The sequence below is a fragment of the Panthera uncia genome, chromosome D4 (genome assembly GCF_023721935.1).
Source record: "Panthera uncia isolate 11264 chromosome D4, Puncia_PCG_1.0, whole genome shotgun sequence".
NCBI lineage: Eukaryota > Metazoa > Chordata > Mammalia > Carnivora > Felidae > Panthera > Panthera uncia.
The window spans coordinates 56,679,352-56,694,747 of NC_064807.1; the positions used below are offsets into that span (position 1 = coordinate 56,679,352).

Here is a 15,396-nt window from a genome sequence, read left to right on the forward strand (position 1 = left end):
TTTCTGTTTCACTAGTTTTTCCCTATGTCCTTTTTCTGTTCTAGGATTCTTTCAGAATATCATATTATATTTAGTTATCATATCTTCTTAGCCCTCTCTGATCTGTGATAGTTTCTAGGGATCTTTTATTTTTAAATAAATAATGACTTATTTATTTTAAAACAAGTAATTTGTTGTCCTAAGACTTCTTACTCAATAGTCTATCACTTTCCTATTGATTTGAAAGGATAGTTTTATTATATATTGAATTTCTACATTTACTATTTTTCATGGTTTTTAATTTTCTGTCTATTTTTGTCTGATACATAAATTATTTTAGTTGCTGTATCTTTATAATACCATTTCTTTAATGTCTCGTAGAATTAGCCTTTCCTTATTCTATTTTTCCTTGGTGTATTGTTTGTGCCACTTTGCATGTTTCTTAAATATCTCTAATCCAAATTGTCGATTAAAAACCTGAATAGAATAAGTGTTTTGAGAATTGGGTTTTGGTCTGTATAAGGTACACTTAACCTAGGTTTTGTGGTCTTATCCACAACGATAAACTGACTATTAATGCCTTACTGAAATTGAACTTTATCATGATGTTCCTCATGTACCAACTTAACTCTAAACTTGGCTTTTTTTTTTAAACCTGTCTGGACCTAAGTGTCCATACTGTTTATTTGCCTTTGCTTGCTGCTCTTTCAAGTTCACATTTATGTGGCAGCCGTGGCATCGGTACCCTTGATTATTAATATATTATTTCACTGCTACAAGGTGAATGTATCAACACGTAATAATCTTCAGTGTTCTTTACATTTATTTATTTGTTTGTTTATTTTAATCCTTTGGGAGGGTAATTTGATATTTTTGGTAAATCAAATATTTCTTCTGTGGAATAAATATGGTATAAAATGTCTAATTCTTGTTCCGTAGAGATTTAACCTTCCTAATTAATATTATTTACTAATGCTGTATATTCTTTGTTTCCCCTACTCTGAATTTCATCTTTTAGTTTTTCATGTATTTGCAAGTTGAAAATTGATTCAAATTAGGACTTTTATGCATTATTGTGGAATTTAATTTCACACATTATAGATTTTGAAATTTATTGTAATCTTGGCTCAGAACTATTGTTCCGAGGCGCGGTGTAATACAGTCTGCTGGTTGAATCTAATTAAGGTGTCGTATCACTCGCATGCAGTATGTATCTTTGTCTAGAATGTTCTAAAATTCCTCAGTTGGGAATAACACTTCCTTCGGTTCTTGGTCGATAGAAAACCCCAGCAATATTTGATATACTATATGTAACTATTTAAGAAGCAGACTTTGTTTATCTTTTGCATTTTTTGATTATTTTAACCAAAATGCTCAGTTGCAGTTTCTAGCATGATTACCGACAGATTGGGCATTAATCTTATTAATGTCACCTATATTCATTTACCATCACTGTGTTCAAAGACAAGCATGACCATACTCCAGTTTGGGGTACACAAATATTATAGAAGTATAAATAATTTAGTAAATGAAAGTTGAATAGCTTGCAAGTAAAATTGCTTTCTAACAAGTATAATTTATAATTTTAAAGAAAATGAGCACATTATCTTTTTATGAGATTATATTTTACAATTATTGAGTTGACTATATTCTGTAATTATGTGTTGGAGAGATGGCCTGCTTTCTTACAACCATGTGAAAACGAGCAATTTCAAGCTGTCTAGAATTCCCAGGATTATCTTGCTTGGCCCACAGGGTTTTTTCCCCCCTCTTCCTGGGTTTCTGTCTCTGTTACCCATTTCTTGCTCTCATTTGCAAGGTAATCGTCCCTTAAATAAACAGGAATTCTCTAAAGACTGAGCAGAAACCAGGGTTAAGTTGCACAGCCCTGGCCGACAGGGCCTTTTGTGGACATGTTCTTCTCCAGCAGAATTGCTTGTCTCGAGGTCTTTTCTATTTGCTCTTTGCGTATGCTTCCAATATTTAAATAAGGAGCCTTTTCTCCCTGTTTACGTCTAGGCTTCCTTAGACTTTCCAGCACAGTACAATAGAATAAGTATTGTATGTCTCTCCTAGTCCCATCTCCACCCCTTTTTACAGTGTTTTCAACTTAGGCACTATTGACATTTTGGACTACATGATTCTTTGCTGTGGGGGCTGTCGTATGCATTGCAAGAAGTTTAGCAGTGTCCCTGCCCTTTACTCACTAGATGCCAGTAGTAACTCCCAAGTCATGACAGTAAGAAATGTCTCCAGTTGCTAAGAGAGTAGATCTTAAAAGTTTTCATCATAAGAAAAACACTAAGCAAACAAAACTAGTAACTATGTGTGGTGATGGGTATGAACTTAACTTATTGTGGTAATCATTTCATAATATATACATATATCAAATCATTATGTGGCACACATAAAAAAGTCTCCACACAGTGCTAGATGTCTCCTAGCAGTGGGGAACAAAATTGCACCAGCTGAGAACCAGTGCCTTATGATATTGAACAAATGCTTGAATTCCCTGGCTGAGACTTAGATTCTTCATCTGTGTTATGTGGTTAATAATCCTTGCTTACTGCACAGGTTAAAATACAATAAGAATGTATTTTAAAGTATCATGTACAAATAAGAGGTTGGGTTAAGCCTGGCAGCAGAACTCGGCTCTGAATTCCGTTTCTGTCATATCCCAGTGCAGAGAATGAAGCTGAGAATGTCAGGTCTTGGTGATGGGTCACAGGCCTCATGACTTCCAGTAGATGGTACTCGGCAGAGCTCTTCTGTCCAAACAGGGAAAGTGGGTGGGTACACTTCAGGAAGTAAAAGGAGCAGCGCTTGACTAGATGATGTATGTGTTCCTTCCCAGGCTGTCTGGTGGCAGCTGCAGTGGGGCAGGGCTCCATTGGGAGGACATGTGGCATTCCTCAGAATGACTCTAGCCTTTCTCACGATACTGAGTATTTAGCACTCTGGCGTGCATGGTTTTTGGCCAGCCTACCCATCTCTGGTCCATTACTATTTTGGGCATCCCTATCTCCTTCCTATGTATTTCAGGTTCAACAAACATTTATTGTGTCTAATGTGCAAGGCATTGTGTTGAGTGCTTTCACATATTCTCTTTTACTCCTTTTATAATCCTATAGGTGGAATTACTTGTTTCACAGGTAGTAACAACAGTAGTAGTAATACTAGTATTAGTAATAGAGGCAGCAGTAGTAGAAACTAACATACATGGAGTTCTTACTGTATGCCTGGCACTGTGCTCAGTGCTTTTCTGTATTAAAGCACTGAATCCTAGCAACATTTTTTTGTGTGGGCACTATTATTTTGCTTCTTTTTACAGGTGTGGAAACCAAGGCACAGTGAAATTCAAAGGCTCATCCACACGGCTAGTAAGAGGTAGATTTTGGATTCGAATCTAGGCAAATTGTCTCCAGAGCCTATTTTCTTAGGAAACAATGTCAGAGAGATTAAGTAACTTGTACAAGTTCATGGAACTACTATGAAGTAGGCTGAGATTCACATGATGACTCCGGTCCATCGCCGTTTCCAGCGCGCCAAGCACCACACTTATCATTCACCTGTTCTTGCCTCTTTCTGGGTAGGATAGCTTCTGTGGTGCTAACTTATAGCACAATAAGAGGATCTATTAGAAGATAGGTCATGAATTCAAGATGGGATGATAAAAGGGGTGATAAAAAGAGGCAGAGAGGAACTTGGAATCAGCCTGGTGGGGCTTTTCTTATTCAGTACTTTGGTCTGGAAGGTACTTTCTGAATTTAAAGTCATAACATTTCTTTTATTTTGATAGATCTGGTGATGGGTCTATTATCTGTGTTGGAGCAGACCAGAAAGGGCCAGAACCTAGAACCAGACTTATCCCCGGGGTGGGCAGGTGCTGGTGGGAGAGAAGTATGTGAGGAGTTAAACCCTTATAGATGGTGTATTAGTTTCCTAGGGTTGTTGTAACAAAGCACTGCAAAGTAGTGCCTTAAAGTAACAAAAATTTATTCTCTCACAGTTCTGGAGGCTAGAAGTCCAAATCAAGGTGTTGATAGGGCCATGTTCTCTTTGAAGGTTCCAGGGGAGAATCCTTCTTGGCCTCTTTCTAGCTTCTGGTGTTTTCTGGTGTTTCTTTGGAACTCCTTGAATTGTAGACGCATCACTCTAGTCTCTGCCTCTGTCTTCACACGGCCTACTTCCTTGTGTCTTTGTGTCTTTGTGTCCAGATTTTCCTCTTTATAAGGACACCAGTCATACTGAATTTAGGGTCTACTCCTACCCAGTATGACCTCATATTAATTCAATTACATCTGCAAAAGACTCTATTTTAAAATAAAAATGCATTCACAGGTTCTGAGTGGACATGTGTTTTGAGGAGCAGCATTTAACCCAGTGCAGATGGTATCCAGGGAATAAGCAGCAAAAGGCTCCACAATCAGCTTGAGGGGAGACCCACCAGAGTACATGGGGGTTCTGACCAGTGAGTGAAGCATGACAGAGGATATCTAGGAACAGGTTGTGATCAGAGATTCAGCTAGGTCAAAACCATTTATTTGATCAGTGTAAGCAGATAGGAGAATCTTTACCCTAGGCCGGTCTCTACTTTCTTTAGGACAATGGCAAGAGCAAGCCAAACTGTTTGAGAGAACAGGCAAATGATCAGGTTGTTAAGAAAGAGAACAAGTTAAGACACCCAGGATTTGAATCATGAGAGGCCTTGGTCTCAGGAATAAGGAAAAGCTCAGGCATGAGGGTGGGACCAACTAGGTCAGGGCCAGTCCCTCAGCAATTGATTTACTGCTCAGTCCTAGAGAGTTGGCAGAAGCAGCTAAAAATCCCCACTTCTTAGGGATGGGCCTGGAGACCAGGCGGCATGGAGCAAGGAGTGAATGAAAGTCTTTATCAATGTAATTTGGAAACAGATTGTCAGTTTTCAACACTGACTGGTGTTAAGGTGCCCTAGTAAGGTGTAAGTAATAGTGGGCTCTCTGGATGATACTGAGTGTGCTGGACAAAGGATCTTGAAAAACTTAATGATATTAAATGTCATTTGTAAAATGAAAGAAAGCTCTTATCCTTCCTGGGAAACACTTTGTAAGGTTAGCCTCTCTGCTCTCATCAGAGAAGCTGAGTCAGAGACTGAGTTGTTTTTTTTTGTTTTTGTTTTTTAACATTTATTTATTTTTGAGACAGAGAGAGACAGAGCATGAACGGGGGAGGGGCAGAGAGAGAGGGAGACACAGAATCGGAAGCAGGCTCCAGGCTCCGAGCCATCAGCCCAGAGCCTGACACGGGGCTCGAACTCACGGACCGTGAGATCGTGACCTGAGCCGAAGTCGGACGCTCAACCAACTGAGCCACCCAGGCGCCCCGAGACTGAGTTGTTTTGACATTGACACCTTTTCTTTTTTTAAAAAAATTTTTCTTAATGTTTGTTTATTTTTGAGAGAGAGAGAGAGAGAGAGAGAGAGCGAGCACGAGTTGGGGAGGGGCAGAGAGAGAGGGAGACAGAATCTGAGAGGGAGAGCTTCAGCACAGAGCCCGATGCGGGGCTCAAACCCAGGAACCCTGAGCTGATGTTGGATGCCTAACCGACTGAGTCACCCAGGTGCCCCATCAATACCTTTTCTTTTAAAATTTATTGCTTGATAATGCTTCTTTGGAACTTTGATTCTTTCTTTAATACAATTAAAATCCAGCCTGCCATGTAGTTCTAGGACTCTGAGCAACCCATATTGTGTCTGTTTCTCCTCTTACCTTGGAGTTGGGCTGATTTCTGTGAGGATTGTGTCCTAGACAGCTTATAAGAACAGAGAACCCCAATGCTTGTGCTAGTCAATGGCTTCTCCATCTACCTGCCTCTACTCTTCTAGCCTTATTTAAACACTAGGCTTTATGCACGCACGTGCATGTTCATGTGTGCTTGCCTTTGTCTCCCTGGATGTATATCATGTTTATTTCATTTTTATTTTTTTTTTGAGAGAGAGAGAGGGCGTAAGTGAGTGAGGGGCAGAGAGAGAGAGAGAGAGAGAGAGAGAGAGAGAGAGAGAGAGAGAGAAGGAAGTGGGGTCCACCTGAAGCGGGCTTGTATTCACCCGAACTGGGGATCAAACTCACCCGATGTGGGACTTGAGCTCATGAATCGTGAGATCATGACCTGAGTCGAAGTCAGATGCTTAATGACTAAGGCACCCAGGTGCTCTTGTATATTATATAACTCAGGATCCTTTAAAAAATTTTTTTTTTGACATTTATTCATTTTTTGAGAGAGACAGAGCATGAGCGGGGGTGGGGCAGAGAGAGAGGGAGACACAGAATCCGAAGCAGGCTCCAGGCTCCAAGCTGTCAGCACAGAGCCTGATGTGGGACTCGAACACACAAACTGTGAGATCATGACCAGAGCTGAAGTCGGTCTCTCAACTGACTGGGCCACTCAGGTGCCCCTCTAACTCAGGATCCTTATTCAGTGCATTTTGTCTTCTGTCATTAGTTTTGGTGACCCTCTGGAATTTGCCAGTAGTCTATGTCCCTTAGTTCCCAAAATTATCATAAGCAATTCTGTGATGAATGTTACTGTTCATATGTTTTATATACCAAATTGTTTGCTTAGGATAAATTGCTAGAAGTGAAATTGCTGGATCAAGGATATGCAGTTTTGAATGTTTTTTTAAATGTATTTCACAATTATTCTCCGGGAAAGCTTATATTCTCTAGTTGTATATATAAGCCCTCTTGTTCCTGAACTCTTAGTAATACTAAATGTTTTTCTTAAGTTTGTCAGTTTGATAGATAACAGATGGTACCGTATTCTTGTTTAAATTATTACTTTTTAATTACTTGATTATTTGGACATATTTTCATGTTTATTGGGCATTTAAAAGTTCTTGTTTTAGGAATTACCTGTGAATAGTTTTTGCTCATTTTCCTTTGGAGTGTGCTTTTCATCCTCTTCCTTCATTTATTAAACACATATTAATTGAGTACCTTTTCTGTGCCAGGGCCAGGTACTGTTCTTTGTGAGCAGCCCTGATAAGATCTCTGTGATTAAGGAGCTTACATTCTATTGTAGTGAGACAGAAAATAAACAAATATGTAATATGATGAGTGGGGATAAGGACTGAAGGTAAAGTAGGCATGAAAGGGAGGTAGCAAATGATTGTGGGGGATGCTGTGTTATGAAATGGGTCATGGGAGCCCTCACTGACACCACTAGTATATAATAAGTGGAGACCTGAAGATAAAGGCAAAAGCTCTGCTGATTTTGGGGGAAAGCATTATAAGACAGAGGAGACAACCAGTGCAAAGGCCCTGAGGTTGGACTGTGTTTGACATGTGACCATAGTTTGGTGAATGAAGGGGAGAGTTAGGAGGCGAGTCTGAGAGGCAGACTCAGCAGCAAGGAGTTGAATGGATGTGGGGATGTAGAGCATGCATGCAGGGCTTTGGAACCAGAGTAAGGTATTTGGATTTTATTCTGAGTGATCTGGGGGAGCACTGAAGAGTTTTGTGTGGTGAAGTGGCATGTTTTAAGAGATGTTTTAAGAGAACATTGGTGGTAGTAAGTGGAGACTAGACTGGGAGGTGGTCAGTAGTGGAATCTGGAAGATCAGTCAGGGGCCTCTTGCAATATGCCAGATGGGAGACACTAGTGGTGTGGTGGAAGTGACAAGTGATTCTGGATAGATTTTCCAACATAGAACCAATGGATTTTGCTGATGGAGATGATGTGAAGTGTGAGAGAAAGAGGAGTTAAAGATGACTCTGGTTTTTGGCCATTTGAGGAGATGGGGGAAATGTGGGCAGAACAGGTTGGCTGGTAAAATCTTAGTGATTTGTAAGAGCTTTTTATGTGATGAAGTTTATTAATATTTAGTCATTTAGGTGGAAAAAGTTTTTTTCCCTCAATTTGTTGTTAGTTAACTTTGTTAGTGCTGTTTTGTTGTACAGAAATGTCAACTGTTAGTCTTTACAGGTTTTGGTTTTGCTGTCATGTTTAGAAAGATTCTAAAATAATCACCTAGTCTTGATCCTCTATGGTTTTGTATTTGCATTCACTCTTTAATCTGGATGGAGTTAATTTTGGTATAAGCTTAATTAAAATCTTAATTTTTTTTTTGGCATTTTTAATTTAGGTTTGTTTTATTTAAGTTTAATGTTAATTCCATGCTGTGTTTCAGTAAGAACAATACAGATTCTGTATCTGTGGCTCCAGTCAGATATCCAGTAGTACAAATTAGCTTCAGGTTACACATACTGAACAAAAGAGGTTGAGCGAGCGAAGTAGGGAAGGGGGGGCCCAGGGGGGAGAGGGAAGGAGAAGAAACAAAGAATTGAACACACATGCAGGCTTTTCCATATCACCTTCAATGCTAACCTGCTTTAGAGGGAGAGTAAAAGTAGGCAAGAATGAGCAGCCACGGATTGTTGAACTGTTACCAGCACCATGCTTTTCAGCAACATTTCAGCAGAGTTTGAAACACTTTTTACAGCAAAACCATTACAACTCTCCGAACAACTTTTAACCACCTCAAGCTAACACCCAATTAATTTTAAACATTGGTATAAAATTCAATTTAAACAATTAGAAAAAGGAAAAATAATACCACAATGCCTCATAGTGTGATTAACCTCTCTCTTAGATGCTCGCGTCACCTAGAAGTCTAATAGCTTTCAAATATCATTTCCATTTCTAATGGTGATCTTGCCCCACCTGGCAGGAGACAATACAGTAATGCTGAAAAAGCCTCTATGCAGTCCTGTTAGTGTCTTAAAGAACCTAAAAGCTGGGACCAGGAAAATCCACAGAAATTCACTCTTGCCTTTAAGAACTTTTGAAAACGGTTAAAAAAAAAAAAAAAAAAAAAAACCCAACAGGGCAAGAACCTAAATTCGGAGACCAAATGTAAAAGTCAGATTTGGTGGTTCTCAGTGACAATGGGGGAATTTCCAATGGGGGTGGGATGGGAAGGAATGGGGTGGTCAGAGATGGTTTCTCTTGTTGGCTTTTATGTCTCACTGATTTTCATCTTCCACATCCTGCAGCGCTTCTTTATTCTGCTCTTCACCATCACCCTGCATGTCTGAAGTCCATAGTGTCAGATTATCACGTAACACCTGCATGATAAGTGTAGAGTCCTTATAGCTTTCTTCACTCAGCGTATCCAGTTCTGCAATTGCATCATCAGAAGCTGCTTTTGCCAACCTGCAGACACGGTCAGGGGAATTAAGAATTTCATAGTAGAATACGGAGAAATTGAGAGCAAGACCTAAGCGAATAGGATGCGTTGGTGGAAGTTCTGTCATTGCAATATCACTAGCAGCTTTATAAGCCACTAGGCTGTTCTCCGCAGCCTCCTTCCTGTCATTTCCTGTGGCAAATTCAGCCAGATACCTGTGGTAGTCCCCTTTCATTTTATAATAGAAAACCTTGGACTCGCCAGTGTTAGCTGCTGGAATGAGGTGTTTGTCCAGTACATCCAGAATGTCACAACAGATTAACTTTAGCTCAGTCTCAACCATTTGCCGATATTCCCGAATCATTTTTAGTGTGTCTTCTCCTCCCTTGTTTTCTTCTTTCTGTTCAGTGCTGCTGATTATTCTCCAGGAAGCTCTTCCTGGCTCCAGTCACATTTTTATATGCAACAGATAGGAGCTTTCTTTCTTCAACTGTCAACTCCACATCCATCCCTGCTACTTTCTTCATCGATTCCACCATTTCATCGTATCGCTCAGCCTGCTCGGCCAGCTTCGCCTGGTACACCAGATCCTCCCGATTATCCGTAGCGGAAGTGGCTCCGGAAGGGTCTGCGCGACGGCTGGAAGCGGATAGTGTCTCCGACTCTCTCAGCCTCTCGCTCCGTGTCTGGGCAGCAAAAATGGCGGCGCCTCCAAATCTTAATTTTTTTCAAATAATTAACCTTTTATTCTAGCATCATTAAACAGTTTGTTCTTTACTAAGAGAAATGATTGTATCATTGCCTCTGAATTGGGAAAGAGGGATATGTGGCAAGTTGTGTAAAAAGATATTTTATTACATATTAGTGTTTGGCAAGCCCCTTGTCTTATCTTTGGCTGATGACTTGGTGCCTATAATTTCTGATTATCCTAGATTGTAAACATTTGTCTCCTGAGTCTCTTTGATCCCCAAAGAAGGTACGTGGCTTAGAAAATGGCTTGCGTCAGTTTCCCTCATTGATTGTGAATTCTGTCCTGTGGATGAAATGTGACCTGTTTTTAACCACAGCCTATGACTTGCCACCAAATACTATTTTCTACTACTTAATTTTTTGTCAACTGATAATTGTTCTGAGATTATGAACTAAAATTTGCTCTAGCAATGCAAAAATTGACTACAATGTATACTTGTTGTCCATTTAATCACACTACAGATTCCAAAGCCCTCCACATTTATGTATTCCATACATTCTCTCTGCTCTAGTCCTTCTCTGATATGTGGATAATTTAGAGGGGACGATATTTAATTTACTGAATTTTCTTCTTTAGGGTCAGAAACATAGTTCCTATGTTGTTAATAATGTTTACCAAATCTTATAGTTGGGTTAAGTCTTTAAGCTTGGAAGTACACCTCCAGCATTTTGTTACTTAGAAATTTATTTCAAGGCTGATTGAACCTAAATCTCTTAACTGTTTCTTTGTTTTTTTGTAGCGAGGGAAATATGAGGTTCCTAAGTGGCTCTCTTCTAGCAGCGTTCTGCTTCTTCAACAGATGCTACAGGTAAACTTTGTTATTTATACTTAAATAATAGAAGTCTACTGCAGTTGTTTGATCCAACTTTAAGATGTCTGTGGTGCTGCTGTATTGGAAGACAACACCGTTTTCCTGTTAGCTTAAAAAAATTCCATTCAGTATATCTACTGCCCTCTACTAGATGCTTTCTTTTCTTTTTATTTATTCTAAAGTTTATTTATTTAAGTAATCTCTATACCCAGTGTGGGGCCCGAACTCTCATGACCCCGAGGTCAAGAGTTGTATGCTCTTCCAACTGAGCCAGCCAGGTGCCCCTTTTTGAAAATGTATTTTTATTATTTTTTTTTAAGTTAGATGTTTTCTTAATTATGTTGCAAATGCATTTTCTTTTAGACCTCTACCATGTCTTTGCTGATGTGGTTTTCCTTCCTTTTTCTTGAGCATTGTCTGTTTTCTCTGACTAACTCGACCACCGTGTTCCATTTTCTTGCTCCCGCTCTTGCACATTAAGTGTATAGTAGATAGGGAATAAATGCTTGAATGAGCTGATACACAGTCAAGTGGACCCTATGACCTAATGCGATGATTCTCAAGCTTTAGCACGTATCAGAATTGCCAGGGGCTCATTGAAACACAGACTGCTAGGTGCCACCCTGAGAGAGTGTCTGATTCAGTAGATCTGGGGTAGGACTAGGAATTTGCCTTTCTAACAAGCTTCCAGATGCTGCTGATGCTGCTGGTCTTGGGACCACACTTTGAGAACCACTGATTTAGGGGAATGGCTTCTGAGGTCTAGGTATCTACCCTGGCAATCAATAGGCATGCCACTAACCTGGTTCTCATCTGTGAAATGGGGATTCTGACACTGGCCTTACTGCTATGTAGTGTTATGAGGGTAAAATGAGATAAATAGGAAACACTTTGAAAATAGGAGTACCTTATTAGTGCAATATTTTTTTCATTATTATGTATTCAGAGTATCTTCCAGTTTTTCCATCTATTAAGCCATCTCCAGTTTTTATTCAAAATTTACTTCAGGCTCACCCACCTTGATTAAGTAGGGCCAGACCACCAAATCTCTATAATGAGATTGAAAACACCTCATCTTTCTTCTGGACTCCAAAAAACTTAATCTTTGTTGATTAATTTTCCTCTCCTCACATTTGAAAATTACAAATGGAAAAGAAAGGTGTGCTTTTCAACTTGTTCTATGTGATTGTAAGCTCATCAGAGGTAGAGATTGCATATTCACTATGAATGCCCTGCATTGTGGCTGCTTGAATATTAAATTGGTGAATATTTCCTGTGAATAGGTTTTCCAGCAAAGACTATTACATCATACAATAGATTGACTGAACTTCATGAATAATGTCCATACCAATGAAGTTCATGTTTGTTAAACATTTATCTTCTAAGCCCGTGTTGGTTGCTATAGTTTTCTTGCCTCTATTGCCTTTTTTAAAGAATTTATTCCAAGGCCATTTTAAGGTCTTTGACAGCGTTTTTGTGATGATAAAGTTTACATCTGTTCTGATGAATTTTGAGTTCTCAGGAGTAAAGGAGTTCTGTGTTCCCTATTTGAAATGTTAACCTCTAGCTACTTCTCAATGGCCACTAGGTGGACCCAAAGAAACGGATTTCTGTGAAAAATCTATTGAGCCATCCCTGGATCATGCATGATTACAACTGTCCTGTTGAGTGGCAAAGCAAGAATTCTGTAAGTAAAATGAAGTCTGGTAGAATTTTTCAAAAAACCTTGTTTGATCTTTCTGTGGATTCAGGAACTACACTGATGTGGTTTAAATATAAAAGAAAATGTAGTTTGTAGACTTGTTCATCAGATTGGTGTTTGTGAGGCTTGTAACCTAATTCTATATTTGCCTGTTAATCTCTAGGACAGTGGCTCTTAACTTAGGCCACACATGAGAATCATTGGGACCTTAAAAAAAAATGTCAGGGCATCTGGGTGGTTCAGTTGGTTGGGTGTCTGACTTCAGCTCATGTCATGATCTCATGATTTGTGAGTTCGAGCCCCGTGTTGGGCTCTGTGCTCACAGCTCGGAGCCTGGAGCCTGCTTCCGATTCTGTGTCTCCCTTCCCTCTGTCCCTCCCCAGCTTGTGCTGTCTCTCTGTCTCTTTCAAAAAAAATAAATAAATATTAGAAAGAAAAAAAAATGCCTGTGCCCCATCCCAGAACAATTAGTGGATATTTTTAAAACCTTCCATGTGTTTCTTGCCTGTAGTCAGGATTGTGAACAGTGCTCTGGAAACCAAAGCAAGTTGCCTAACTCTGCCAAATCTATTTATTTGTCTATAAAAAGCAGATTAAACCAGTTCTGTCTACTTCCCAGAGTAGTTATGAGGTTATAGTGGTTCTCAAACTTTTAAGTCGGAGGACTCCTTTATACTCTTAATATTTATTGATTGATTCATCTAAAAGTAACAGTAGCGAACCTATTATATTTTGTCTCAAATTAATATCTTCTGAAAAATAACCTTAAAAAATAAATGTAGCGAAAAGAGTAGCATCTTTGCAAGCTTCTTTGTAGTCTAGCTTGATAGAAGACATTTGGATCTCATCTGCTTCTGTATTCAGTCTGTTTTGATATGTTGTTTTGATTGAAGCATATGAAGAAAAAGCCTCACAGATATGTACTAGGAAAAGAGATAAACACTTTAAAAACTTTTTCAGATAATTAGGGATATTCTGTGATAGTCCATTAAAACTTGACAACTGGTAGTTTCTGAAAGGTTAGTTGATTGTGGAATATGAAAGCACATCAATGAAGCTGTCGTACTCTGTTCCATTCAAATCCATCGGTCTGTCCATTGGATTCCTTCCTCATGTAATATTATGCATTGGTCATTTGGAAACTATTGGTTCATTGAGTTATGCATATCTTCCAAATGTTAACACCTTTCAATCATACACTAGAAAAAAATCATATTCCTTTTTTTAAAGTTTATTGATTTGAGAGAGAGAGAGAGAGCGCGCACACGTGCTAGTGGGGGAGGAGCAGAGAGGGGGGGAGAGAGAATCCCAAGCAGGTTCTGTGCTGTCAGTGCAGAGGCTGATGCAGGGCTCGATTCCACAAACCGTTAGATTGTGACCTGAGCCGAGATCAAGAGTTGGATGCTTAACCGACTGAGCCATCTAGGCACCCCAGAATCACATTCCTTAAAATCACTATTGATCTCATCAGAAAGGTCTTTAAGATTTGGAAAGCTGTTAAACTAATAGTGGCAGATACAAAGTTTCCAAAATGTTAATTTTTGCTTGAAAGCTCAAATTATATCATTGGCAGCAAATACTGTCAGTTTGTTTTCCTTGAAGTGGCAAATTCATTTTGTTCATTTTTGAGAAAATGCCAAATACCCAAGTCTAAATATAGTTTGCCATTGTTCTTTCAAGTAAAAATGGTGTTTTATGAAGAAAACAGGTAATTCAACTCATAACTCAGTTACACAGGCACGTTTCCTCTAAGAACCATCATATTTTGGTATACATAAGTGCTTTATGCACAGTTCCCATTTTATCACACAGAATATAAAAAATACATGTACTCAGTGTCCAAGATTTAATAAAATTAGTACTTTTTCCTGCTTCATCAATGATATTCTTTTTTTTTTTTTTTTTTTTTGAATTTTTTTTCATTTTGAGAGAGAGAACGTGCATAAGCTGAGGAAGGGCTGAGAGAGAGAATCCCAAGCAGGCTCTGAGCTGTAAGCACAGAGCCCAACGTGGGGCTTGATCCCACAAAACGTGAGATCATGACGAGCCAAAACCAATAGTCGGATGCTTAACTGACTGAGCCACTCAGGCGTCCTACATTAATGATCTTCTTAATTGAAACTGACTTAAAAATTTTTTTTTTGAATTGTAAGTGCATGACAAAGAATATAGTATTTTAGTATAGTTTGGTGCCACTGCGTCGATTTGTACTAAGGCACAACAGTGTTATTCATCATTGCTTTTGCACCATCACTGCAAATGTTAACATTGTGAAAAATGAAAAACAGTATTATTATAAAAAACAGTTTTGACCTTGGAGATCTTCAAGGGGTCTGTGGACTACACCCTGAGAACTAGTCTAATATGTATATGAAATATATATATGTGAGTTATTTAAATAATTATTATTATATTAACATTTAAGTCTTTTTTAACCAATAGCAACTTGAACTTGGCAAAAATGTGACTATTGCGAAAGGATATGTGCTTTGATATTAACTGTTAGTATGTAAAATAAAATCTCAAAATTTAGTGACTTAAAATAATTATAACCTCTAATTTTGTGGATCAGCAATTTGGGTTGGCTCAACCAGGCAGTTCTTGTGCCCGTCTTACCTGGGTCACTCATGTGTCTGTAGTCACCTGTGACTTAATTGTGGCTGTATGGTCCAAGCCTTACTCAGAAGATCAGCTGTTTGTGCTGGCTGTTTGTGGGGCTGCATTGTGTGCAGCAGGCTAGTTGGGGCTTCTTGAAATGGTGGCTGGATTCCAAAAGAGGCAAGAAAGTGGGAAAGCTCTAATACTTTTCAAGCATTTTCCAAGTCTCTGCTTGCATCGTGTTTGCTTATATCCCAGTCACCAAAGTGAGCCACATGGCAAAGCCTGGAGCCACTATGAAAGGTGTGCCATTCTAAGTCCAAACAATTCTTATCCCCTATGTATAGATAAGGAAATCAAGAAATGAAAAATAATGACTTAAAAAATA

General features: G+C 39.0%; 2 protein-coding genes across 4 annotated transcripts in view; one reads left to right on the top strand and one right to left on the bottom strand.

The window, feature by feature from the left end:
- Positions 1-8,214: 8,214 nt before the first annotated feature.
- LOC125921013 (14-3-3 protein epsilon-like) lies at positions 8,215-10,485 on the bottom strand. Its single transcript, XM_049628329.1, is given in 3 exon segments — positions 8,215-9,582; positions 9,584-9,863; positions 10,457-10,485. Coding segments are annotated over 3 exon segments (909 nt in total). The 3' UTR covers positions 8,215-8,982.
- A 130-nt stretch (positions 10,486-10,615) lies between these two features.
- MELK (maternal embryonic leucine zipper kinase) overlaps positions 10,616-15,396 on the top strand; it is a 53,902-nt gene continuing 49,121 nt past the window's right edge. For all 3 annotated transcript variants that reach the window (XR_007456863.1, XM_049626498.1, XM_049626487.1), the window contains exons 1-2: positions 10,616-10,705; positions 12,297-12,395. Coding sequence is in view for 2 of the 3 variants with exons in the window: in XM_049626498.1 (XP_049482455.1) it covers positions 10,697-10,705; positions 12,297-12,395 (108 nt within the window). In the remaining variant the exon portion in view is untranslated. The remainder of the gene's footprint in view (positions 10,706-12,296; positions 12,396-15,396) is intronic.